We start from the raw sequence: 25,389 nt of genomic DNA, 5'->3' as shown, positions 1-25,389 counted from the left end.
GCTCCTACTCTCCCAGTGGCCGCGGGTGCCTCGGGGCGCAGGACACAGACGGCCTGCGCACGGCACCAGAGCAGCTGCCTCGAAAGCCAGGAGCTGCCCACCCGCTGCGAGGGACTCTCCCCCAGGCCCCCCCCCCGGCGAGGCGCCCTCAGCACGTCCTGTGGCAGGGCGTTCCGCAGACCCATGACGCGCTGGGGAAAGGAACATCTTCCTCTGCCTGCCTGGCTCTGCTAAGTGAACGGTCTGAACTCTGCCAACTGGGTCAGAGCAGAGGCCGGCCAGCCCAGCCCAGCCTCCCCTCTGCAACCGCCATTCAGGGGTAGACTGCTCCTGAGCCTGGAGGCTCCGTCTGCTGCCATCAGGGCTAACAGCCACCTGCAGACCCCCCACAAATGCATCCAACCCCCTTTGGAGGAGGAGCCCTGCCGGCTCACACGCAGGACCTACTCAAGCACCCCGTTCACCATCACTACTTCCTGTGGCAAGGAGTTCCACAGACTATAAGCTGGGTAAAGAAATAATTTCTTCTGTCCTAGCTCTCCCAACACTTAGCTTTACTGGATGTTCCCTGGTTCAGGTGTTATGTGAGAGGGATAACAACATCTAGGTGAGATGCCATCACCACTTCCAGTGGCAAGGAGTTCCACAGACTCATCACACGCTGGGTAAAGAAATATTTTCTTTCATCTGTTCTAGCTCTCCCAACACTCAACCCATGTCATAGTAAGGACCGACACCCTCGTCCAAAGCCCCGTTCTGTGACATTTTAGTTTAATCCCTTAATCCTCCATCTCCAACTGCACTCAAGCTGGTGAACAAGGACACTGTATTTATTCACATTCAGCTGTTGTCGTCATCTCTTAAACTAAGCCGGTTTGGGAAGGGACCAGTCTTTCTGCATTTGTTGCTTTGTCAAGTGCTGTGTTCATTGATGATGCCACAGAAACAAACTCATCTTCCATTATCCGTTAGAGAGGGTGGCTGGTGGGAATGCAGAGACAGCAACAGCCCACACTGATGATATGCTCACTATTTGTTTTTCCAGCCCACTAGTTCTTCTTTCACCTGGAAATCAGAAAAGAAAACTGCAGACAGATGCAAGAGCAGAAATTGCATTTTTTAAAAGCCAGCAGAGCTGAAATCACTTGGGAGCAGAGATCTCTGCAGGGAATAGCATTCTGAAGAGCACAAAGACCCTGACTGGCTTGTTTTGGGGAGATGGGTGAAAAATGATGCAGATAGCATCCTCTGTCTTCTGAGCCATAAAAACTCCTCTCTGAGGGCTTTGTGATTCTGGACATGGGCTCTCTAAGGGGAACATCTTGCCAGATGGGATTTCTCCACTTTGGATATTTAGCTGCAGAGGAAATTTTCAGGAAGTAGAAATTCTCAAAGTACAAGATGTTGTTTTTAACGAGGGACATCTGGCAGCCCTGTTTACTCCAGAACAGGGGATAAGTGCAATAGCCCTATTTTATATAGTCTGTTAAGATTAGGAACTGTAAATATTTGCAGGATCATCAAGTAAATCATAAGAACTATTTGGGGCCCAATCCTGTCCAGTTTTCCAGAGCTGACTCAGCTCTGCCAATGGGGCATGTGCTGCATCCTGTGTTGGGGGGAATTCACAAGAAGGAACGCTCCCTTAACTTGGGGCTGTGTTACGGCTGCATCAGTGCTGGAAAGATGAATAGGACTGGGCCTTTCGTCACTCAAGGCTGCGATTCTGTACACATTTTCATGGGCACAAGCTCCATTTAACACCATGGGAGTTGCTTTTCAGTAGTCACGCAAAGGGTTGCAGTGCAAGTGTCTCTTGGGAATATACACTAATTGATAAATAATAAGTGTTCTGCTTCCTTCACACAACATCGTCTTTCCCCTTTGTTGCTTGGAATGTCCTCCCAGTTCACCTGTGGGACAATACCTCTCTTACAACCTCCAAATCCCTTCTCAAAACCCACTTTTCTGTGAAGCTTGGGCACTGCCTCTTAGTCCCCCTACCTTGTTACAACTAATACTAACAGCACAAGCCTTCAATAGACACTGAAAACCAAAACAGAGAGAGGAATTTCAATGGGGAGAGCATTCTAGAGGTGTGCTGCTCCCCACCAAAGGCCTTGTCTCTTGTACCCACCCATCTGATCTCTCCTAACGAAGGGGCCGAGAGCAGCCTGGGGATGATGTTTCATAAAGAATTTGAGCTGCCTGCCTCTGTGTGTTTGGTTTTATTTTGTTACAGTTCTGGCCCCATGGCTGAAAAATGAGGCTTGACAGTATGTAGGCAATTCCAGTGGAAGCCTTCACCACACTTGTAAAACCAGCATCTGTGCTGCCAAAGAGAAACATAAATTTTCATAATTACTGACTCAAAAACAATGTGTGAGCTCCCTTAATTTGCATCGCCAAAGTTTTGATTGGCACACTCGTGTAACGTTTTGGGTACCAAAAACACATGGTGCCAGATACAAGCTCTGAATCCACATCAAGACCTCTGTCGTTCTTGCCCCTGTGATACAGTTGCTGTCTTGGCTCAGTCTTCTTGGCTCCTGCCCTACTTTCAATTCCTTTGGGTTGCTCCTTTGCCACACATACCACCTTGTCTGACCAATCCCTTTGCAATGACCTATCTGCACCCCAGTCTCAAAAGGCCTGCAATTCCAGCCCCACTGAAGAAGAATCCCAGGAAGGAGGGGTCACTCTGAAGGGATTCTTTTTCACGGTGATTCTGAAAAGCGGTGGGGTTTTGCTCCCCAGAGTGGAAGTTGTTTGTTGCTATGCAAAAAAAAAGTTTGTTTGCTTGGCTGCAAAACAAAACAGGCAGCCAAGAAAGAACGTCTTGCATTAGCAGAAATTCTAGAGCCAAGATGGAGTGCTAATGAGTTTTTAGGAGGCTGGACTGAGGGTTGCAGAGACACAAATATGCAGCTCTCCAGAGGGGAAGAAGAGATGAAAGCTGTAAAACATGCCTGGAAAGCAGCGCCCCACAACTCACCATCTTCCTCAGATCCATCGATAATGTCTTGCTGCTCTCTGAGACAACCAATCAGCTGAAGCTGCTGCAGCTATTGCCAGAGCTTCTCCATGGTGTCCTGCAGGAAGGAGGACTTAGTTTGCAAATAGCATAAAAACAGCCCAAGAGGGCCTTTGACCAATGAAACAGGTGCCAGAAAATGGTAGGAGACACATAAGAAGGATACTTAGGGCCCAATCCTATTCAACTTTCCAGCACAGAGCAGCAGCATGCAGTATGTTTGTTTCCTTACATTGAGGAGACCTCTTTAACTGCCCCCATACCACAGAATGCTATGCATGCCAAGTGGCACGGCTGCATCAGTGCTGGAAAGCTGGGCAGGACTGGCCCTCAGTCTTGAAACCTTTCCACTATTATGCTTTTAGTACAGCAACACCTTGCACTTTGGTCCAGTTAGGGACCAGAGCGTCATGAATGAATGAATGAATGTCAAAGCAACACTTACTTAGCTTGCAAATCTATTTGGGCTGGCAAAAAATTATAAATAACATCAGGTGAATGTGTGCAAATTCATGTTAGCAATCTTCAGTCTCGAAAGACTGGTATCGCGCTCTGAAAGGTGGTTCTGGAACAGCGTCTAGTGTGGCTGAAAAGGCCGATTCGGGAGTGACAGTCCCTTCCACACTGGGAGCAAGTACAGTCTGTCCCTGGTCTGTCTCCCTGGCTATAGGCCTTCCTTCTTTGCCTCTTTGCCTCAGTCTGTTGGCCAAGTGTTTCTTCAAACTGGGAAAGGCCATGCTGCACAGCCTGCCTCCAAGCGGGCCGCTCAGAGGCCAGGGTTTCCCACCTGTTGAGGTCCACTCCTAAGGCCTTTAGATCCCTCTTGCAGATGTCCTCAATATAGGACATCTATAGGACAATATAAGATGTCCTTTTGCAGATGTGTGCAAAACCTCAATATAAATAAAAGAAAAATTAACATAAGAATGTTGATGAATATTATGGAAGGTGAATGAAGTCGAATGAAAGAGGAAAGCATGTGGATGAAATTTGAAATGTGGTTGTAAGTGAAAACGGCTGAAAGAGCAAAGGGATGAGAATGAAGGTGTTGCTGTAACCCCTTCCCAGCCAAACCCCTAATTAACAGGCCACAGTGCTTCCAGGCAGTATGGTTTTGGGGGACGGGGGACGGGGACCAGAACACCTTCTTCCAAGCTAGGCAGGTCAACCAAAACCACAAGACCAACTGAATGAATTGGGAGCCATATTGCAAGCTGCAGACCCCTGCCCCATACCCATTCCAGGCTATAAACAATGGATGTTGTGGAAGCTGGTGGGTGTTCTGGGACCTTTCTGCAGAATTCTGCATATTACCCAGAATGGGTACCTGAATGCAGAGTTGGCAGTTCAATGGTTGCTGCATCCCAATTAATCCAACGAGAACTGTGATTTTGGTTGGCCTCGTTCCCTGGGAAGCTCGCATTTCTAGAAAACTGTGTTCAGCCCAGAACAAGAGGCAGAATGAAAAACCTGAGGGTGTTCTGTGGCTCATTCTGTCACTCCAACCTGGTCTGTCTTTGGGTGAGGGTCCAGCTTTGTTTGATACCTTAGGACAGTAGATTCAATCTATTGTTCATTAAACATGTTTTGGCTGGGGAAAGAGATAATCCAATTGTCAAGCTCTCAAGCTGCATGAATGTCATCTCCAAAATATTGTTCTTATGAGTCTCCAACACATCCCACTGCTTTTATTTTTTTATTTTTTTGCACAGTGATGAGTTATCAGATCTGTTTTGGCCTTTTCTGGATAGGTTCTGGCTGGGAATGGGTTCATTAAAGGCCTTTAAAGTTTTATTTTAAAAACAAATTTATATCAGTCCTTTTCAAATGGCATATGGCCATTTTTATCTCCCCCTCCAAATTTAATTCCTGCAGAGCAAAAAGGCAGTCTACATAACCCTCTCTTGTGCCAGCAGATTGTTTCATAAGTTAGTTATACATTGTGTGAAAAAGCACGTCCCAGGCTTAAATCTACTGCAAATCAGCTGAATCTATTCATTCAAGAATGCTGAACTCTCAAAGCACTTATGGTGGCTGTCTGGAATTGTGGCGCAATGACCCTTTGGTAGATGGGGTGGATTAATCTGAACTGCATTTCCCTAGTGGCTGAAGTGGTGAATCCCAAATGAGCAGCAACACAGTCAAAATGTCTTGGACTAGAAATTACCCTGAAAACAGAATACAGAGGATCAAGACCACCACAGGATGACACGGAAAGCACAGTTGTGGTTATAATTAGTGGTGTAAGCTAAGCCTTCTGGCACTCAAGGACACAGTTTTTTAAAACATCCCTCCTCAGGGCACTTCCAGTTTTCAACAAAAACCAGAAATGCCTTTCCAAGGCCTCTGGCAGGCCTTCTAAGAGTCAGGAAAGCAGCTCACGGCCTCCCCAGGATTCAGAAGCCCTGCCAGGCAATTAGAAAGGCAATTCTGGTTTTCACTTAATCCAGAAGTGCCTTTTTAAGGCCTCCAGCAAGGCTTGTGAGGCCTTTCAAGGTTTGGAAAGGCCACACATGGCCTTCCCGGGGCTCAGAAGGTCTCAGAAAGGCATCCCTGATACTCCCCAATCATGGTACCCGGGGCAATGACCCCCCCAGCCCCCCTTAGCTATGCCACTGGTTGTAATCCAATATGTGATAACAAAAAGAAACCCTGGAAGCACAGTTAGAGGAACAGTTGAAGTGACACGAAGAAGTTGAACACAAGGCAGATCCTGACTTCTTAGGGCATGCAAATAAGCAGGAAGTAGGCTGTCTCATCTGCTGAGGCATAATGGTAACGTTGCATCGAGACATAGCAGGTCAGGTAATTGGCTATGACTTTGTGAACTGTTTCTTTGCTGAAAAGTGGTGCTTGGTGGTTGGCAACCTTCAGTCTCGAAAGACTATGGTATAAGCCTACAGCACCCGGTATTCCCAGGCGGTCTCCCATCCAAGTACTAACCAGGCCTGACCCTGCTTAGCTTCCAAGATCAGATGAGACTGGGCATGTGCAGGGTAACAGGTATAAATATTGTTAATGACAATAAAAGTAATAATAGGACAGCAGCCCCGAGAGCATTCAAATAAAAGCTGCTCCAAATGTTGGTTAAAAAAGATGCCTGGCTTCATTAGTGTCCAATGGCCTCTTTGCAAGGAATGGAAGTGGTGAAAGAAAAGCTGAAGTCAATGGATGGAAAGCAGGACGAGCAATGAGGAGAGGAGAGAGAAAGGGGGCCTCAGAAGAGGGAGAAAGAAAGGAAAGGAAGGATCACTGCTGGATAAAGGGGGGAAGTCCCCGAGCCTGGCATTGCCCGTTCCCAGAGAAGACAGAAGGTGCAAGGAAGGGCATATCCCCTTTCTTACCTCCACCCAGACAGCAGGGCTTTGGGGTCCCTCCCAGGCTCAGCCCTGTCCACGTCTTCCTCTTCCACCTCCAGCAGTGGGGAAAGGTGACTATCAGCAGCAGCATTTGACTGTGAATAGCAGGCATTGTCAGCATTGCAGTCAGTGCGCCTCCATTGGAACATGCCGCCAACATAGGTTCAATGGTCCCGTTAGTGGCCCTCCTGGCCTTCCCGGCACATCTGCACCTCAACCAAGAAGCATGGTCCAGGCTGTCTTGGCGCAACCTCTGCTGCAGGTCCTCCAGCAGAGCACTGAGTGAACCGCCAGCCCCCATGGGTGGTTACCCTGCCATTGCAGAGAATCCTGGTGGCCGGTTGATGCTGCTTCTTTTCCCCTTAGGCAGTGATTCCCAAACTTTTTCAACAGGCCTCCCGGGCCTCCCTTGAGCCACTGGCCATGGCTCCTCATTAGGGCTACGATCCTATACATTGTACAGGGCGGCAGGTTTTCGGAGATTCTGTTGCTCCCCTGGCTGGTTTCCACGGCTCCCCGGGGAGCCACGGCTCACAGCTTGGGAACCACTGCCTTTAGGTTTGGGGGGCGGACTGCGCACCAACTCCCGGCTTCTCTGTGTCCTGCATGTCCTCTGAAGTAGCTCCAGCAGCCTGTTCAGGAAGACCGGCACAGGGTGCAGTGGGTGGGCCTCGCAAGGCAGGCATTTGGCGGTGTGGCTCCTCCGCACTGTCAGCCTTTCCAGGTGGTCTTGGAGCCGGGACACAATCCTCGCGTGATCGTCATGCTCCTTTTGGATCACTTGCAGCTCCGTGCTGAAGCAAGACAAGTTGTCAGCGTAACAAGCCTACTGGGACCAAAAAGGGAAGAAACAGATTGGAGGGTGTGTGGTGGAGGGAGGGAGGCAGAGGCAACATTCAGCTCAGGGGGCCTCAGAATCTCCCTACTGCAACTCAGCTTAAGAACGTGAACCTGAACCAATGTCCTATGGCAAACCCTCCATTCATTCCCTTCACTCCCTCTGTTGTGTCCCTCTTTTTAGATTGTATGCCCCTTGCGGCAGGGACTTTTTAACGTGCACAGTGTGCAACTGTGCAATGTGTAACGAGCATTGATTGTGCTTTCGGTTGATTGATAAGAGTGTACTAGTAGGCAGAGTGCAGGCTTGATCTAGAATCTAGATCTAGAATCCCAAGGCCCGTCCACCCGAGGCAGGTGTAGCAGAATGGCTGGAGCAGAGCCGATGCCTCACAAGCCTTACACTGAGATTAGTGTCCTCGGCAGGGCAAGTCTCTGTCTGAGTTTCTACAGAATAGGGAACTTTGGCCCAGACTGGATGGTTTTTAAATCAGTCACTGAGAAGCTCAGTAGTTGTTTTCTTTAACAAGGCCACATGGATCATGATGGGGTGGGGCAGGGGAGAATTTCTGGAAAGGAACTTTTGGGAAACCTTTTTAGTAGTTGTTACAGCTCTGTCCTTAGAACAGATTTCAGATAAGCAGAATAAAGACCCAGGGACTTCCTTTGCCAGCTTTGTGGAAGATGAGAACTAAATGCTCCCTTTCAGCAGTTCTTCCATAGAAGGAAGCTGTTGATTGTGTCCCCAGACCACTGACCCTTGGGGAAAGCTTCCAAGGATGTGTGCCACTATCTCGCCTTGCCTACAAACATCTCTCCCCCCTGGAGTTTTGGAGTCCGTGGTCAGCAGATAGGATGCTGAGAAAGACCACTGGTCTCGTCCACCACAGTTATTCCCCAAGGAATTCTTAGAGAGGAATGCTCGGCTCAGTCGCTGGGAGAGCCAGTTCAGATGTGAGGTATGAATCCACAGGCTGTTGCTTGAGACACAGATTTTGCTCACTACTCCTCCCTTCATTCCCAAACACATCCTCTCTGGGGGATACGTACAATGGTATCTTCTGGGGTATACAGTGTCGCATCGCTGGAGTTGCCCTAAAGGAAGATATCAACATGCAGTTAGTTGTAAAAATGGACAATACTGGGCTAGATGGACCCATGATGCTCTAGCCCACTTCTCTTCTGCTCTGTCCCCCACTTCCTCTTCCAATCCAGGAGGAGCAGTAGCAGCAGTGGTAATACCAGTCTGCTACCTGAGGCAAGTGCTTCAGTTGGCTTCATTCATGAGCCAGCCGGGTCTGTACACTACAGCAGCTATCCCAGCAAAAGGACAAGGCCTGTCGCTGTGGCTACAAAGGTCAGGGTGATTCTGCATGGCCCAGATGAAGTGCAGCAAAGACATTTCAGCCCAGGGCCCTCCTCTGGCTGTGACTTGGGCATCTCAGTCCCAGCATTCCTCACCTGTAAAATGGGAGTAACAGTGACATATATCTCAAGAATTGGTGTAAGGAGGATGCAAGCACAACAAAATACTTTGAAAATGGTTTGTTTATGTAGCACTACCAGTGTACACAGCATTTTAGAGAGCAAGGCTATAAACGGTGGCTTTGGGCTGAGTCCCAAAGACTCGCAAACTAAACAAGGGAGACCACAGATGCAGGGGAAAGATGTGGATGCCTGGAAAACTGGGGAAGAATTTTCAGTTGTTTATCATGTCCTGGATACCTGCTTAGGCTTAGTTATTATAGTGCAGTCTGGGGGCTAGGAAATTAAGGGTGCAATCCTAACCCACTTTCCAGCACCGACATAAGGGCAATGCAGCTCTGAGGTTAGGGAGCAAACATTCCCTTACTTTGAGGAGGCATCTATGAGTGCCACCCAATTGCAGGATGCAGCACATGTTTCATTGGCACTGCTGTGCCAGCATTGGAAAGTTGGTTAGGATTTGGGCCTAAGATGCTCTTAAGAACAGAAGGGATAACAGGAGAGAGATGAAGGACGGCAAAGCTCCTCTGGGGCAGGACTAGCTTCATGCAAGGTCTGGACAGATCTCATGCAAGAGGTAGGAGGCCAGGAAGTTTCATAAGGGCCTTAAGCCAATCAGACAGCAGGCCTAGGCTGACCATCCTGTGCTAGTGGAGAAACAGGAGCCTCAAAACTACCATCTGGATCTATCAGAATGAATGTGACTTGGTTGGGCCTAAATCCCTGGTCTGGCAAAATCACAAGTCATTTTGAGAGGTCTGATTTTTGAACCAGTTCACGATCGATGTTGGGCACCGCTGCAGGTGAGTGTGTGTGTGTGAGCATGGCTGGGGATAGCCTGAGAGGTTCTGGGGTGGTGGAAGAGAGCCTGAGGATTCCCAGTGGCTGTAAGCAAGAGGACAGCCATAGAAATTTGAATAGGCCTTTGGCTTAAGAAGGGAGAGAGAGAGCGACTTCCAGGTACCCCAGAACCCCCCTCTGTATCAATTAATAGGGCTAGAAACAGCCAGAGACAAGGAAGGCTGAGAGCTACGAGACAGCAAGTTGGCAGAAAGACCGAAGATCTAAAATAGGCCTCATGCCGGATGGAGCCCCTGGAAGACTTTTATCTGGCTGTTGCGATAATTGGGCTCTTCCTGCACCACCATCTGCTGCTTTCTGCTGTTGAGCTGCAAAGTGACACAAGGGCAGAAGTGGCACTGCTGAAAGGGCAGCCTGTGGGGTAATTCATCTCTCCCATAGCTTGAAAATACAACCAAGATTTGCATATTTTCTCTTCTGTCATTTGCAACAAATGAGCTCCCAGGTGAGAACAAAACATTATATGCTTAATGACGTCACTTCTGGCCTTCAGCAGGCACCATGAATACTACTTCGCACACTATATGAAATGAGTTAAACGCCTCTGACCTAAAAAAGTAGCCCAAACTTCAGTTCATCAAAGATTGCTGACCATGACCATGTTCTGCACGCAGGCCAAGAACTCCAGGCCCCAAAATGCTTCCCTGAAGTAGGATTTGCCACTCTCATTGCCTGCACAAGTATGACTGGACAGGGACAACATTATGAAATAACTTCCGGGTGCTTTGGTGGACTCATATCACCCCAGCTTTTCTGTAAGCTAGTCCAGCTTCTGCAAGGCTAGACATCCCATCCCAAGCAGAGCCAAGACTTCAACAAGATCCCTGCGCTGGGCTGGAGCCTGATCCCCAATGGACCCAATTGCTCTCCTCCCCATCATTCAGTCACTCACCAAGCTCTGGATGATGGTCTTCAGCAGCTGAATGGACTCCGACTGGCATAACGTTGGTTGCCCACTGGTGGAGAAGCCTGTTAGTGAAATGGCCAGGAGGAAGTTGCAGAGGCTCCTCAAGGCTGAAGCCCCTGGGACCTGCGTGGTCATGGGCATCCTGTCTAGCTAGTGACACCCTGCAGGCATGACCCCATCGTTCAGTGCTTCTGGAGGATCCTGAAATAAGCAGAAGTTGTCAGGAAGAGAACATCCAGTGCTCCCTGCTCCTCATAACAGGACCCCAGTGACTTTGTAGACCCCTTCACTTCTTTGAATTAGGGTGTCCTGGTCTCAAAGCCATCCTCAACACACGTTTTGCAATTCAAGAAAAAGATTCTAGAAGGAAAGAGATTTTTCAGCCTTGCTGGGCTGGTTGTTCAATTGCTTTTACAGCAAGTCTGTATTGCAAACTTTAAAAAGTTTAATGTTACACTTCCAATCAAGGAATTCTGGGAACCATAGTCCTGAGAACACTCTTTAAGGATCTCCATCAGAAACACCTCTGCAGTTTCAAAATTGCATCTCCCAAGGTTCTTTGCTGGAAGCCATGTCAGATAACCCAATTTCAAGCTGGTTTAGAGAGTAGACTGCCGTCAGGATGGATACTTAACTATTGAGCCCAAATCTAATTTCCTGTCATTTCAAACCAGAACCGGTAGAAGAGAGCAAAGGGGTTTTCGTCCTCTGTCTTCCATCTGTGGCCCCATGAATGTCACCAACGTGTCTTACTTTGAGTTTTGTCTCAGCTAAAAATATCTGATTGCTTCAACTCATAAGATTCTCCCTGTCAACTACCAAATGTTTTTTATAACTTTTCTCCAACTTGTTTCCAACTTGAGGATGCTCTTGGAGGGGATCCAGTCAAACATCTGGCATGATAGAAGTCCCTTGACGTGAAGGATCTCAAACAATTATGTGTTGAAGCTCCCATTTCCATGTTCCACCCCAAGCAAGGAGACTTTGCTGCTTCCTTGCCCAAGAGGGCACGTGTTTTCTCACACACAGCTTCAAAAGCATCTTTGAACCTCTTTTGCTATGTTGTTAAAGGGAGGTGGAGAGCGAAAGAGGCTTTAAATCAGATGGTCATACTAACCGAAGGTTAGACAGCAGGAAACCTGGGCCATGAGGGATTCCTATCAAACCCCAAAGATCTACCCTCCCCCGCCCCATGATGGCATTATGGATGCTAGCCAATCATTCCTTTGTTAGATAAATGGCTAGTTAGGGTTGTTAGAATGGTTGGCTGGTGAGCTAATAGGAAGTAGGAATGAGAAACCAACAGGGCTTGGGGAAGATGGCCCACACCCCCAGCTAAGAGGATTAGGCCAGTATACAGTGTGTGTGTGCCACACAGCCATTGTGCACTTGCAGAGAGACAGAAACAGAGGCAGAGGCCACTTTTGGGAGGGGTGAAACAATTGTTTCTTTCCAGGGACAACACATCTGCTGCCTTACAAGAGGGTTTGCTGTTTGCCTTCACATGCTTATCAATAAAGCAAATATTACAAACACAATGTACACCATCCCTCTCCATCGTCCAGTGAACCAAGGATCTCTGCACAAGCTCTAAGAGGCCTTTCAGAAGCATCGTCCCTGGTAAAGTCACATATTGACCCTCTTCTCTTTCCCCCCTTAGCCTTCACCATGGATCCTTAGCTAAGGTTGCGGCTGAGAGACTGAGCTGCAAGGCAGGACTTGGCCGGGTTCCGTTTCACCTCTACCACAAACTCACTCCATTGCCTTGGGCAAGTTTCTCTTCATCTCAGACTTTCCCATCTGTAACACGCTGCTCATACTTACGGATTACACAAGTTTGCAGCAAGGAGTCCCTTACATACTTTGCACCTTCAGAAAGCAGTTGACAAGTATCATGTATTATTCTCTGGCCTTCCCAGCTGCAGACTCATTGGGGACAGGGTCTTCCTGGTTGTTTGTGGTGTCCATGTTTTAAATGAAGCCTTGTGGACAATTTGAGATAGGGGGAGCGAGCATAAGTCTCTTGTTGCTTTTCTCCTGCAAGGCCAGACCACAGAGGGTTGTGCAGATGCCCAGCAACACATGGATTCCCCTTGGAAGTGACTTCCTGAGTTGTGCTTCTCTGGCATCCCTGCCTCTCTCTGCCTGCCTGCTCTGTCAGAATCCTCCTGGATTCTGGAGCTCAGCCTTCTGGAGCTCGGCCCTGCACTCTTCCCAAGTCATGGTTAAACATCCCAGGGAAGAGGGAGCTCCAAGGCAGTGGCGCACAAAGGTCGCCCGGCACTCGGGGCATGAAGGACGTGAAATGAATCACAATGGCCAGAGAAGCACAGATCGGGAACATGTTCTTTTATGGAACACATGTGTGTGTGTATGTTTGCACACACACATGCATGTTGGCATCCTTCAGTCTCGGAAGACTATGGTGTCACGCTCTGAATTGTGGTTCTGGAACAGAGTGTCCTCTCTAGTGCGCGAAGCCTGGGTAAGGTAGATATGGAGGATAGACTGTTTCCCATGCAGCAAATCCCCCCTCTCCACGTCGCTGAAATGGTCCAATGGAAAGGCAGAGGCCAATATGGTTGGTTCCAGTGGCGTCGCAGGAGTTGCCAGAACGTGACTGTGTTCAGCCATGAACTGCCTCAGGGACTCCGGCTCCTGATTTTGCCTCGAGGTTGACTCCTGAAGCCTTTTCCTTAACTGGATGTAGCCACAAGGCAGTGGAGGTTTGGGATCAGAGTTTTCCTTCTCTCAGATGAGCTGCCTTCCCAGGCTAACGAGTCCCATCTACCCGGTGGCTGTTTAGTCGCCTCACACACACTCACTTCGTAAATTTGTATATTTATATATAACTTTGTAATTCCATATATATAATCATGCCAACAAACAGCTGAACTCTTTCTTCTTGAAAAAGACTTTTAAACACTCGGGGCAACCTCTTGGACACCCCCCTGCAGCCTGACACCTGGGGCTGGGGAGCCTTGCAACCACCCTTTTGCCCCAGTGGTTGCCCCAGCCACCCCAGCTGTAAGGGATGAGGCTGTGGCCCCAACATGGTGCAAGATCAACTTTTGCCACTTGTTTGAGCCAAAAGCAGGTGAAACAGAGTCATTTTGGGTCAATAGGCAACCCCAAATTGGGGCTTGCTTCTAGAGATGGGGCATCATTGCCTATCAGTTCTGGGAGAAAACGTCTGTCCTCTGGACCACAGATACAGGACTCATCAAACGCCAGCCAAATCAGGATCAACCTGCGTAATTATCTCCAGGGATTTGGTTAAGTGCCATCACATCCTGTCTGGTATCTTCTGCCTCACTGTACCACAATGTCCTGGTGAAAGGGAAGGAGACTCCAAACTCCAAGGCAGGAAGGGAGAACCCTGCACAGACAGGTCTTCAGCATTTGCATTCATCTGGGTCTTGGACCCAAGAAGGCTCTTGCCAACGTTTTCCCACAAAGGGCAAATAACAGCTGCAGTGGGGGTGGGGGAGTTTTAATCAGGAACATGGTGCCAGGGGAGAAAAAGGCTCATCCCCCTCCCAGCACTGTGGCCCTAAGCCAAAGGGGCTGCTTTGCTGAAATTCAGAGCCAGAAGGAGACCCAGTGCAGATCTTTCTCATCTTGTGCAATTTGGCTCTTGTTCACCGGAGAGATGCCTGTAACTAGACACTTAGAAGGCTAAAGCATCTTCCCGTTTCCAGCTGACGTGGATTTGTGGCGCATTTGCAGCCATCCATCTCTCTGCCTGCAGCTTCCTTGGGCCAAGCAGCTCATTCTGTCCTCCTGCGCTTGCCTTTGCACTCTGCCTTGCCTCTAGTCTTGATGGCTTCCTGCTGGATGACTTGTGGTCACGGATGTTTCTGGGGCCAGCTGAAGATGCTCACTCAGTGGTCTTTTATGGCTCAGAGAGGCGGCTGGAAGGGAGCTAAGGCACAATCCGCACACTGCAAGGTTACAGAAGCACTGGAGCCTGAGATGCAGTATCACCAGCAAGGCAGAAACAGGTCCTCGTGTTGCAGCTGGTGGGAAGTGGGGTGGGGTGGGGGCTTCAGAAGCATGCTGCTTGCTTTTAGGAGATCTGCCCTGACTGACGGGCTAGAGCTGTCTGTTTGGGATGCTCGCCTGCCTGCTCTGCTGTGTGCAACATGTCAATCAGGTGATGTCTCAAAAGTGCCATCAGCACCCCCTGCTTTCTCATCAGGAGAACGAAGCAAATGCTGGAGCACAGCTGGCCCTGACCCTTCTCTTTGTGCAGGAATTTAGGGATGGTGCCACACTCTGCTGGGGCTCCTTGCAAGGACAGGGTCTTCATTCCTGAAAGAAATTACTCCTCCATGCATCTGACTCGAATTACTCCTTTGCAGTGGTTTGATCAAGTAGGAGATTCTAGCTGGCAGTTCTGGAGTTGGGGGGACATATCCAGAACCTCTGAGCAAGAAAAACAAGGTGCGCCTTCCTCCTCTCTACTCACCAGGTCCAGAGTGCTGGTCTGATGCTGTTCCCCACCTCCTGGCTTGGCTCGGTGTCTTCCATCCTGAAAAGACAGCAGTGGTGCATGTCCAGGGTGCTCCCAGCTCCCTTGCACCTCTCCAGCTCCAGAGCGACGCCCAGCTTGCGAAAAAAGGGGTGGGGGGAGGAAAGGCTCCAAGGCATGTGCTGGCTGTCCCACCAGGCTCCACCAGCTGCCAGCACAACATGCCTTCCAGCAGGCAATTAAAGATCACGATTTCACACGACAGAAGAAGTGGCATCTCGAAGCCCATTTCCCCGAAAAGAGCTGAGTCAAGGCCATAATTTGCAACAGGCAGCTCCGTGTCCTGCAGGCCCAGTTCAGACATCCTGACAGCAGATCTCACAAAGCAGATGCTGGACACGACTGTCACATCTTCAGCCAAGGGCTGCGCGACGTAGTTGTGTGCCGAGGAAGGAGGTTCTGCCCACCAGGAAGGGCTGGATGGAAAAAAGAGTTCAGGGCAGTGCATGAACTGGGCTTCTCGACACTGCAAGCCGGCAGGCAGGAACCTGCAAGGGGCAGTCACGTTCAGGCTGAGCCCAAAGAAATGGCCAGGCTGAGATTTGTACAGCACAGGCTTGTTTTTCTGCCCTGTCCTCCAGAACTTTTTTCCCACTGAGCAGCACAACATTACTCATCAGGGTCAGAGTCTTGGTCTTGGCTGAGAGGACTTTCTTAGTGTATTGGGGGGGGGGGGGGAGAAGAGATTCTTTGAAAAGTGTCCTTTTCCTGCTCCTTCCCTCTCTTAAATGAATCTGTTTCTCTATAAAAATAACTTTTAGTAAACCAATAAGTTGTCTTCAACTAATTGGTCAGCGGTGTCAGAGGGCTTGTGGAAAGGCAAACTGCAACTGCAGAGTGCAAACAGTGGAAAGGAGGCCTTTGTCCTGCTCCCAGAGACCGCAGGGAATGCCTCTGCTAAGATTGTTTCTGCTGTGACCAACACACATGAACATGAACATGTCAACATGTCAAGCTGGCTCAAGATTTCCTGACATGAACACGTCAACATGTCAAGCTGGCTCAAGATTTCCTGGCTCCTCATGTAGCATGTTAACACACCCGTTATTGGGAGTGGGGGGTGGGTGCTACCTGCCCCCTCCCTCTCATACTCCCTAGATAGGAAAAGGGGGACAGAAGTGCAGAGGAGAGGAGAGGCTCCGACACTCAACCCACCAACACCCCCCTTTCCTCCACAGTTCCTCTTTTACACAATTCCCTTCATCCTTATCAAATCCAGGGAACAGGATGAGGGGAGAGGAGGCAAAAGGACCCCCCATTCATCACCTGAGGCCACTGCATCAGGCATGGATGGACCTGCCCTTCATCTAACCATATCTTTTTTTCCTGCATGCAAGGATAACCCGACCCATGAAACTGCGAGGATGCTTTCCATCTGGTGACACTCCTGGGGAGGGGAGACAGGGACACCCCCAATATTTGTCATCCCTCACAGCTAACAGCAACTTTATGGGGAACAACTTCAACCAGGAAAGTGGCTCTGGGGAAAAGAGTCAACCCAGCCTTGTGGCTCATTTTGTGCAAGTGGGTTGAAGCTGAGCCACCTTTGGAGATTCAGGTCTGGATCTGCTGCATGATGTGTCATCTGGACCCCACGCCATGCGGATTCACCTCCAGCGAGGCTATACAGAACGACAACTGCAGCATGGCTGCCATTCTCCACCCACCCACCCGATGCCCTTCTTCTTACGTACCTTTGAAATACCTGAAATGTCCCTCCCGCCCAAAAAGTGAAGTTATCTAGTTGCTTCTTCAGAGAACAGAGGCATCTCTGCAGGTTCTCGTTCAGGTTGCAGCACGCATCGGGGCTAACAATTTCTCAACAGGACTGTCCCCCCAGGTCATTTCCTCATTCTCCTGGGCCAAGCAAAAATTAGCCACAAATGTATTCAGAACTGTTGTGGGGTTTTTTTTGCTGTCTTTTAAAAATGAAAACCACTTCCCATCTCTGACTGCACGTCTCTGCTCTCTCATCCCTCTGTCTCATCACCACAAAGAGTGCATGTGTGTTTTAAGAAAAAAAAAAGTTAAGCCAAAATTTAAGGTTCTGGTTTTTTTTTCTTTTATTAGGAATTTTATGCTATAGAAGATTTCACCAGGGCACAAAGGTACAGACATCTGACAGGTTAAACAGATCAGGAAGGAGGTTCCTTAAAAAAAATTCCTGCCTAGAGGCTGAGGAAGTCATGGGAGGTAAGCCAAGCAAACTGTCCTGGAGGTGGATTTGGGGAACAGAGGGCAGCAGGAGGTGGTTGGATATGAGCCTTCAGGGCTTCTGCCCACCAGGAATTCCTTCTGTGCCAGCCTCGGAGAAATGAAGGGTCTTCCAATGCCCTTGTGCATCAATGCTCCTGTTAACTGCAGAGGTGCTCATGGAGGACAATGTTCTGGTGAGAAGAGATTGTGAAGAGCTCCAGAAAGATCTCTCCAAACTGGGAGACTGGACAGCAAAATGGCAGATGCATTTCAATGTAAGTAAGTATAAGGTAATGCACATTGGGGCAAAAAATCAAAACTTTAGATATAGGCTGATGGGTTCTGAGCTGTCTGTGACAGATCAGGAGAGAGATCTTGGGGTGGTGGTGGACAGGTCGATGAAAGTGTCGACCCAATGTGCGGCAGCAGTGAAGAAGGCCAATTCTATGCTTGGGATCATTAGGAAGGGTATTGAGAACAAAACGGCTAGTATTATAATGCCGTTGTACAAATTGATGGTAAGGCCACACCTGGAGTATTGTGTCCAGTTCTGGTCGCCGCATCTCAAAAAAGACATACTGGAAATGGAAAAGTGCAATAGAGAGTGACTAAGATGATTAGTGGGCTGGGGCACCTTTCTTATGAGGAAAGGCTACAGCATTTGGGACTCTTCAGTCTAGAAAAGAGGCGCCTGAAGGGGGACATGATTGAGACATACAAAATCATGCAGGGGATGGACAGAGTGGATAGAGATGCTCTTTTCCCTCTCACATAACATCAAAACCAGGGGACATCCACTAAAGCTGAATGTTGGGAGAGTGAGGACAGCCAGAAGAAAATGCATGTAATTAGTCTGTGGAACTCCTTGCCACAGGATGTCACCTGGCCTAGATGCCTTTAAAAGGGGATAGGACACATTTCTGGAGGAAAAGTCCATCACAGGTTACAAGCTATGATGGGTATGCAGCTACCTCAGAATGCCAGATGCGAGGGAGGGCACCAGCAAGCAGGTCTCCTATTGTCTTGTGTGCTCCCTGAAGCATCTGGGTGGGTCACTGTGAGATATAGGAAGCTGGATGAGATGGGCCTTTGGCCTGATCCAGCAGGGCTCTGCTGATGTTCTTATGACTGATGAATCAACCAAATGCTGCAACCCCAAACATGATGTCAGAGAGAAAATGGAAACTGCACATTGGAAGGAAGGAACCACTGGAGGATATTCTGCAGCCATATTGCAATTGCACATAGAACAGTCACATGAAAATGAGAGGGTACTGAAATGCAACCCAAGTACATAATCACCAGTAGGCCATCTTATCAAACAGTGCACCAACCTCAGGAATTAAAGGTGCAAGGAAGAGAATCAGCGAGAATTGGAGAGGTCTTGATGGGCTCCCCTATGGGCTTAAGTGCTGGAACTGAATGGTGCCACCAGGGCCATCATCCCAGCTGTTCATGATGTTATGTAGAGCCAAACATCTGCAGGCCAGGCAGGGTCGATCTGACAGCGAAGCCAACACAGGCAATTTCTTGGAGGAGGCAAAGTCTTTAAAGGAACAAGAGAAACAGTGCAAGATCCACGAGGTGTGAGCCACAACAGACAAAAGAAAATATTTCTTTACCCAGCGTGCAATTATTCTGTGGAATTCCTTGCCACAGGATATGGTGATGGCGTCTGGCCTACATGCCTTTCAAAGGGGATTGCAAAGATTTATGGAGGAAAGGTCCATCACAGGTTACAAGCCATAATGGGTATGTACAACCTCCTGGTTTTAGAAATTGGCTTCTTCAGAATGCCAGATGCAAGGGAAGGCACCAGGATGCAGATCTCTTGTGGTCTCGTGAGCTCCCCGAGGCATCTGGTGGGCCACTGTGATATCCTGGAAGCTGGACTAGATTGGCCCCCTTTGGCCTGATCCAGCAGGGTTCTTCTTATGATCTTAGGCTTGAGGAGGCTGACATGCAGATTTGACCGTGTTTATGAGTGTCATTTCTCAGTCTGGTGCTTATGGTTTGTGACAGCCCCCAGCATCCCACATGGGCAGTGAGTCTAGGTGAGATCGGAAAACATAAGATCCCAGGCAATTTCTGGGCTCCCTTTTTGACCTAGAAATTACCCTCTTTACCCCCCCCCCATGGGCCCTGCCTCCTCCTGCCTGGTTTGATGCCGCCTTCCAATCCTCTTTTAAAAGCACAAAATGTAGATTAGCCCATCCGACAAAAGGGCCAAGTATTACTTGCATCCAACCAGGTGAAGCAAGACAGAATCATGGCTCAAGAGAGCAGGGGGAAAGGCACAAGCCTGTGGCTCTTTGGCACTACAGGTGAACAGTGCTGCATCAGGCGGCTGGGGGGTCTGGCGAAAAGCCCTGGGCTGGGCCCCATGGCTCCACTTGCCTTTTCCCCACTGGCATATTGGCCACTACCAGTGCCACCAATGCTGTGGATTCCAGGATTGGCCTGGTCAGTGGGCCCTCTGACAAGCAGGAGCTCTTGGCTGGTGCCCAAAGCCTGATGCCATCCCTGCACCTGAACGGCTCTAGTGTGGCACACCCTTCTCACTTGGAGGGGTCTAAGACACAGGCACCCACCGCCCCAGGGAGCTCCCCGAGCTGGGTCTCAACTCGGACCCAGAGGTTCCCATTCTACCGCAGAGTCTGGGACTCTCCGAGTGCACATAACTATGACTCACCTGAGACTTCCACTGCTGCAACAGCATCACGCATGGGCGGGTGCAATTCTTGGGCTGTTCCTGGTGCTGAGTCTTTGCAGAGGTGTTACAAGACCCCACAGCCTGTCCTCCTGCAGGGTGGAGAAGCTGGGTGGTAATAGTTGTCATTTTTCCTTGTTCCAGTGTTGGAGGTGAAGAGTCCCAAGAACAAAATCACTGAATAGAAAAGCAGCAGGTTCTAAAACGCCAAGATGTTAGTGCAAGTGAAGAGTCTGGCCTCGCTGGGAGAGAGTGAATGTGAGTGTAAAGGGTGACGGGGTGCTCTTCTGCTGGAGCAGTTACAGCGAGAGTGATCAGCCTCTAAGACAGTCATTTTCAACCACTGTGCCGTGGCACATTGGTGTGCCGCGAATGGTCCGCAGGTGTGCCTCAAGAGTTTGGAGGAAGGGTCATTTGTTAATAGGGCCAATGAGGATGTGAGCTCCCCACCAAGAGCATGGTGTGCCTTGTCAATTGTCAAAAAACGGATGGTGTGCATTGACAATTTTGGTGCCATGAGACAAAAAAGGTTGAGAATCCCTGCTCTAAGACAACAACTTTGGTGATCAAGGATTCCTGCTGGGCCAAATCAAGCCCCCCTGGGAATGGCAGAGCCTTTGCCTCCCAGCCAAAAGAGGGGTGTCAACTGTGGCAATGGGACTTGCTGGCTCCTGCTTTAAGCAAACAGGTTCAAATTAAGGTGAGCAGAAGGGCAATAGCTGGAGTAATTCAAGTGCTGTTGGTCAGCCACGAACTCTGCTCTTTGTGCTACTGAGACACACAGTAAATCAAGCTGAGTTCAAGCTGGTTAAAAGGAACCTGACGGCCAGCTCCACCCCCTTCCTCTTGCAAAGGCCGTGCAGAGGTCGTGTGAGCATTTTTCATTCCATGTACGCCACCAGTACAGCCAGCCTTGGTCAGTCATCACTACTTTGATCAATGTGCACTGAACTTCACTACAGTACTCTAAAGTGCACTCTGGCACATTGTGCATTTGCTTTGCTTCCTCATCACCCTCTAGTAGCAACCACAACTCATGCTCTTGCTTTGCTCAGCCTGTGGCAAAGGAAAACATAGTACAGGAGTTGAAAAGGCTGCAGCCACAGTGTGATCCCTTCAAATGGCAAGCGGGACACAGCCGTCTGCTCAGCCAGGTCTTCAAACTTGGTCTGTGAGCAAAATGAGAGCAACACCAGCAAGCAACTCTAAAGGTGTGTTTGCAGACGGCGGTCTGTTCCCATCATCCCCCTCCCAGCACAGACAGACATTCACAAAAGCTCTTATGGGTCTGCGGACCATTTACAGACCCCACTGTGAAATTCCTGGTCCTGGATTCTACGGTTAATCTCAATTTCTAGCAGAGATTCACTTGCTGCAAAACAATTCCTGATGCATACTGGGAGTTGTCTGGGGCAGGGGGCGGAGAGAGAAAGTCCAGGGAGGTGCTGAAACAAGTCAAGGGTAAAAGAGACTCTAGATCATGTTTGGGGTGGATTCAACACCCGCCTTCCTCAAGTCCGTGGCCTGGTTTTCCAGCATTGTCTTCTCTTCCTCATAGAAGCCTCTCTTCATGGTGACCGTCAGATATCTGAACAGACTCTGGTGTGGAGGCAGGAAAAGGAAGAAAAACACACAAGTAAGTTTCACAACTGAACTGTGAAGCCAAACAAAAAGGAGGAGACAAGGTGTGGTGAGGATGGAGGCAGAAGCTGGCTGTCCCTGCCCCAAACTGCTCATTCCTGAGCACCCCTAAGTGGGGTGGAAAAATGCAGCCCTCCCAGCTCTCCTTACCTCCCAGGCTTCCTCCACCTCTGAGGTCCACTCCTCTTTGAGGATGGGCTGGGCAGCTTGGATGAACTGTGTGCCGACATACTGAGAGGGAAACGGGTCAGTTCGGGGTGGGGGAGAGAGAGAGGTGGGCAGGCAAATCACATTCCTCACTGAGCCCCACCCCGCCTGCGCTTCTGGGGAAAGGAAGCCCCATCCCTCCTGCGCAAAATCTGGCAGGCAGCAAGGAGCTGGACTAGAGCCTCCTGCTCTGGTTGTGCAGCACTGAATGTGTTCCTGGCACTGCTCAAGTCCGGGCCAGAGCTGCAGGTCTCGGGGTCTCCTCACCTCATAATACTTGGGTGGGGCTTTATAGCGGCAGTGGCTCCTGCCCAGATCCAAGGCCAGCTTCTTCAGCTTCTCCTCCTGGTCCAGCCTGGCCACACTCTTCTCAATGAATGACATCACCCTGGCAGGGCGGGAAGAGAGCACAGAAGTGGAAGCAGGTGTCAGACTTGAGCCAGGGAGGCTTCCTGAGAAGGACCCGCCCTTTCTTTAAAAAATCCAGCTGTGACAGCCAATTTCAGAGAAGCAGATTGGCTGGGATTGGACTGGCAGGGGACACAGCAACTGGGATTAACACACACCCAGGAAATAGAAAGTGTTCCCCCCATTTTTCCATGTGATTAATATAATCTGGCCAGGGAATTGTGAACTACTGTGCACAATTGCTCATTTGTGCCTCCCTTACATGCGCCAATTTCTTGACAGTGACAAAACGGGGAAGCGGTCCTGGAAGTGAAAGGAAGAGTGTCAGTTCTCCAGTCTTCTGGTGGACCACGACAAAGCTCGATTAGGGGAACGAAAGCAGTCCTTAAGGGGACACTCAGACTGGCAGGGGAGCCAGTGCTGGGACCTGCTCTACTTGTTTAGGCTACTTTTAAAAAATAAGCACCCTGGAACATGCAGGAGAAGAACAGGTTTGAGAACAATCACAAGACCCCATTCAGGCGCGTGTATCCTTCTTGAACGAAGCCCATCAGGCACATGACCACCCGTGCACTTTCGCCACCTGCAGCCTACCTGAGGCCGTGAGCCTGCAGCTCTTTATTCATCTTCAGCTGCTGCAAGTCGTCAATCTCGCGAAAGAGGAAGAAAGCATCTTTGCACTCAGGGTGAGTCTCAAAGAGCCTGCAGGAGGGCAGCAGTTGAGAAAAGCACAGGGTTAGTTTCCTGTGGTGATAAAACAGCGATTTACAACAGGCATGCCACAGCACATTGGTGTGTTGTGAATGGTCTGCAGGTGTGCTGTGGGAACTTGGAGCAGGGTGCTTTATTAGTAGAGCCATTGGGGATGTGAGCCCCACTAGCAGTGCGGTGCCTTGTCAAACACTGATGGTGTGCCCTGAAAATTTTAGCATCTTCTCAGTGTGCCACGAGGCAAAAAAGGTTGAAAATTGCTATGATATCACCCCACATCCCACATACAAGCACTTCTATCAGCACCACAATAAACCAGCAGTGCAAATTTTCTCCTGGATGACTTGCCTACAAAGAGATTAATTTTCTCCTGCACCATCTCTGCCTGCCCACTTGCCTCACTGCCCCTCCCCCCTTCCCAAACTGAGAAAGGAAGGGAGGCAGAGCAGAAGAGGAAGTCTGGAAGAGAGGAGAGTCCGGCACTCCAGCCCTTCCCCGCTCTCCTCTGCATTTCCTCTCTTCCTTTTCCAATCCAGGGAGTGGGAGGAGCAGAGGACGGCACATTACTGGGTAAGGGGGCAGCTGTTGACACCAGGAAGTCTTGGGTCAACCCTGCCACTGTAGTCCACACTAACTGGCAGAGGCTGTCTAGGGTTTCAGGCAGTGGAGGGTCTTTCCCAGTAGTAGCTTAGCAAGAGGGGGCAGAGCGGTAAGTATCGTGGACACCGCAGTGCGCAGTATAAGCACCCCCTCCCACTCGCCGTTGGAGCCATTCTGGGCAGTGTCGGCTGTTGCTGCTACTGTTTCCTAGCCTTACTTCTGGGGATCAAATCTGAGACCTTCTGCACTCAAAGTATATGGGGAATTGCGGTGCCCCTTCAGAACTGTGGAGGGTGGCAAAGTATGCTTACAGCCAGGTTGATTCTGCTGAATTTCCTGGTTCTCAATGTTTCAGTTCACTTCATTGGTTGATGGAATTGTTAAGTTTTATTTTTGATCATTTGGGTTAGAAAGCAAGATACAATTAAAACACATAGGGTGCAATCCTAACCCCTTATGTCAGTGCTTTCTAGCCCCGACATAAGGGCAATGCAGCTCTGAGGTAAGGGAACAAACATTCCCTTACTTTGAGGAGGCCCCTGTGAGTGACACCCAACTGCAGGATGCAGCACATGTCCCATTGGTACCGCTATGCCAGTGCTGGAAAGTACTGACATAAGGGGTTAGGATTGCACCCAAAGATGAACAAGATGAAGAAGCCTTGCTGAGGCAGAATCAGTATGGCTTCTATAAGGGTAAGTCTTACCACACAAACCTTTTAGAATTCTTTGAAGAGGTCAACAGGCATGTGGATGTGGGAGAACCTGTGGATATTATATATCTGGACTTCCAGAAGGCATTTGACACAGTCCCTCACCAAAGGCTGCAGAAGAAACTTCACAGCCAGGGAATTAGAGGGCAGGTGATCTCATGGATAAGGAACTGGTTGAGGACCAGGAAACAGAGAGTGGGTGTCAATGGGCAATTTTCACAATGGAGAGAAGTGAAAAGCGGAGTGCCCCAAGGATGTCCTAGGATCGATGCTTTTCAACCTGCTCAAAGGGTTGAGTAGTGAGGTTGCCAAGTTTGTGGATGACACCAAACTTTTCCAGGTGGTGAAGACCAGAAAAGACTGTGAGGAGCTCCAGAAGGATCTCTCCAAACTGGGAGACTGGGCAGTAAAATGGCAGATGTGTTTCCCTTTCAGAGGGGATTGGACCAATTTCTGGAGGAAAAGTTCATCATGGATTACAAATCATGGTAGGTATCTGCAAGCTCCTGGTTTTAGAGGTAGGCTGCCTCAGATTGCCAGATGCAGGGAAGGGCACCAGGACGCAGATTTTGACTTCTTGTCTTGTGTGCACACTGAAGCATTTGGTGGGCCACTGCAGATACAGGAAGCTGGATTAGATGGGCCTGATCCAGCAGGGCTCTTCTTATGTTCTTACAATTATTTTAGCACAAATGTGGGGAATGCTGGTGAGCCATGCCAGCTTCCAGCCTATGTGCTGTTCCTTCTGTGTGAAGGAATTCTGGGGGAAAAATACTGGGCTGTATCAAGAGAAAATGAATCCTGAGGAAGTGCTGCTGAAATCAGAGGAGACCAGATAATTGTGACTAACTCAAGTCTCATTAATTTCACTAAGACTTAGTCAGGATTTGCTGCCCCCCCCCCCCAGAAATAACCCATTAAAAGGAAGCAATGATGAGCAAACAGATCAAGGCAAGGTTGGTCTGATTTATTTATTTTAAAGCTCTCATATGCATAATCTAAAACTCTGACTCAAAATGGGGTGGGTAGCTGCAAAGATTGTGACTGCAAAAAACCAGGCAAATTAACTGGATTTATAGAAAGGCAAAGTGGGAGAAAAGGAATTGGCAGGAACTCTTTGCAGAGATGTGGGTACTTTCCGTTCTGCTCTTGGAATGATAATTCCAGTAATCCCCAACAATCCCCCA

The 25,389-nt window shown here is 49.3% G+C and overlaps 1 protein-coding gene and 1 pseudogene across 1 annotated transcript in view; both read right to left on the bottom strand.

The window, feature by feature from the left end:
• Positions 1-707: 707 nt before the first annotated feature.
• LOC136661135 (uncharacterized) overlaps positions 708-25,389 on the bottom strand; it is a 38,214-nt gene continuing 13,532 nt past the window's right edge. The window contains exons 4-12 of the mRNA XM_066638154.1: positions 22,774-22,881; positions 22,039-22,159; positions 21,715-21,795; positions 19,906-21,522; positions 10,469-10,684; positions 8,281-8,325; positions 6,379-7,219; positions 2,996-3,092; positions 708-1,065 (exon numbers count right to left, since the gene is read on the bottom strand). Coding sequence (XP_066494251.1) covers positions 21,397-21,522; positions 21,715-21,795; positions 22,039-22,159; positions 22,774-22,881 — 436 coding nt within the window. The 3' untranslated portion in view covers positions 708-1,065; positions 2,996-3,092; positions 6,379-7,219; ... (1 more) ...; positions 10,469-10,684; positions 19,906-21,396. The remainder of the gene's footprint in view (positions 1,066-2,995; positions 3,093-6,378; positions 7,220-8,280; positions 8,326-10,468; positions 10,685-19,905; positions 21,523-21,714; positions 21,796-22,038; positions 22,160-22,773; positions 22,882-25,389) is intronic.
• LOC136661772 (5S ribosomal RNA) lies at positions 5,929-6,045 on the bottom strand (annotated as a pseudogene).

This window comes from Tiliqua scincoides, chromosome 10, assembly GCF_035046505.1.
Source record: "Tiliqua scincoides isolate rTilSci1 chromosome 10, rTilSci1.hap2, whole genome shotgun sequence".
Classification (NCBI taxonomy): domain Eukaryota; kingdom Metazoa; phylum Chordata; class Lepidosauria; order Squamata; family Scincidae; genus Tiliqua; species Tiliqua scincoides.
The sequence above is the reverse complement of the archived record's forward strand: the minus strand, read 5'-3'. Positions and strand labels throughout refer to the sequence as shown.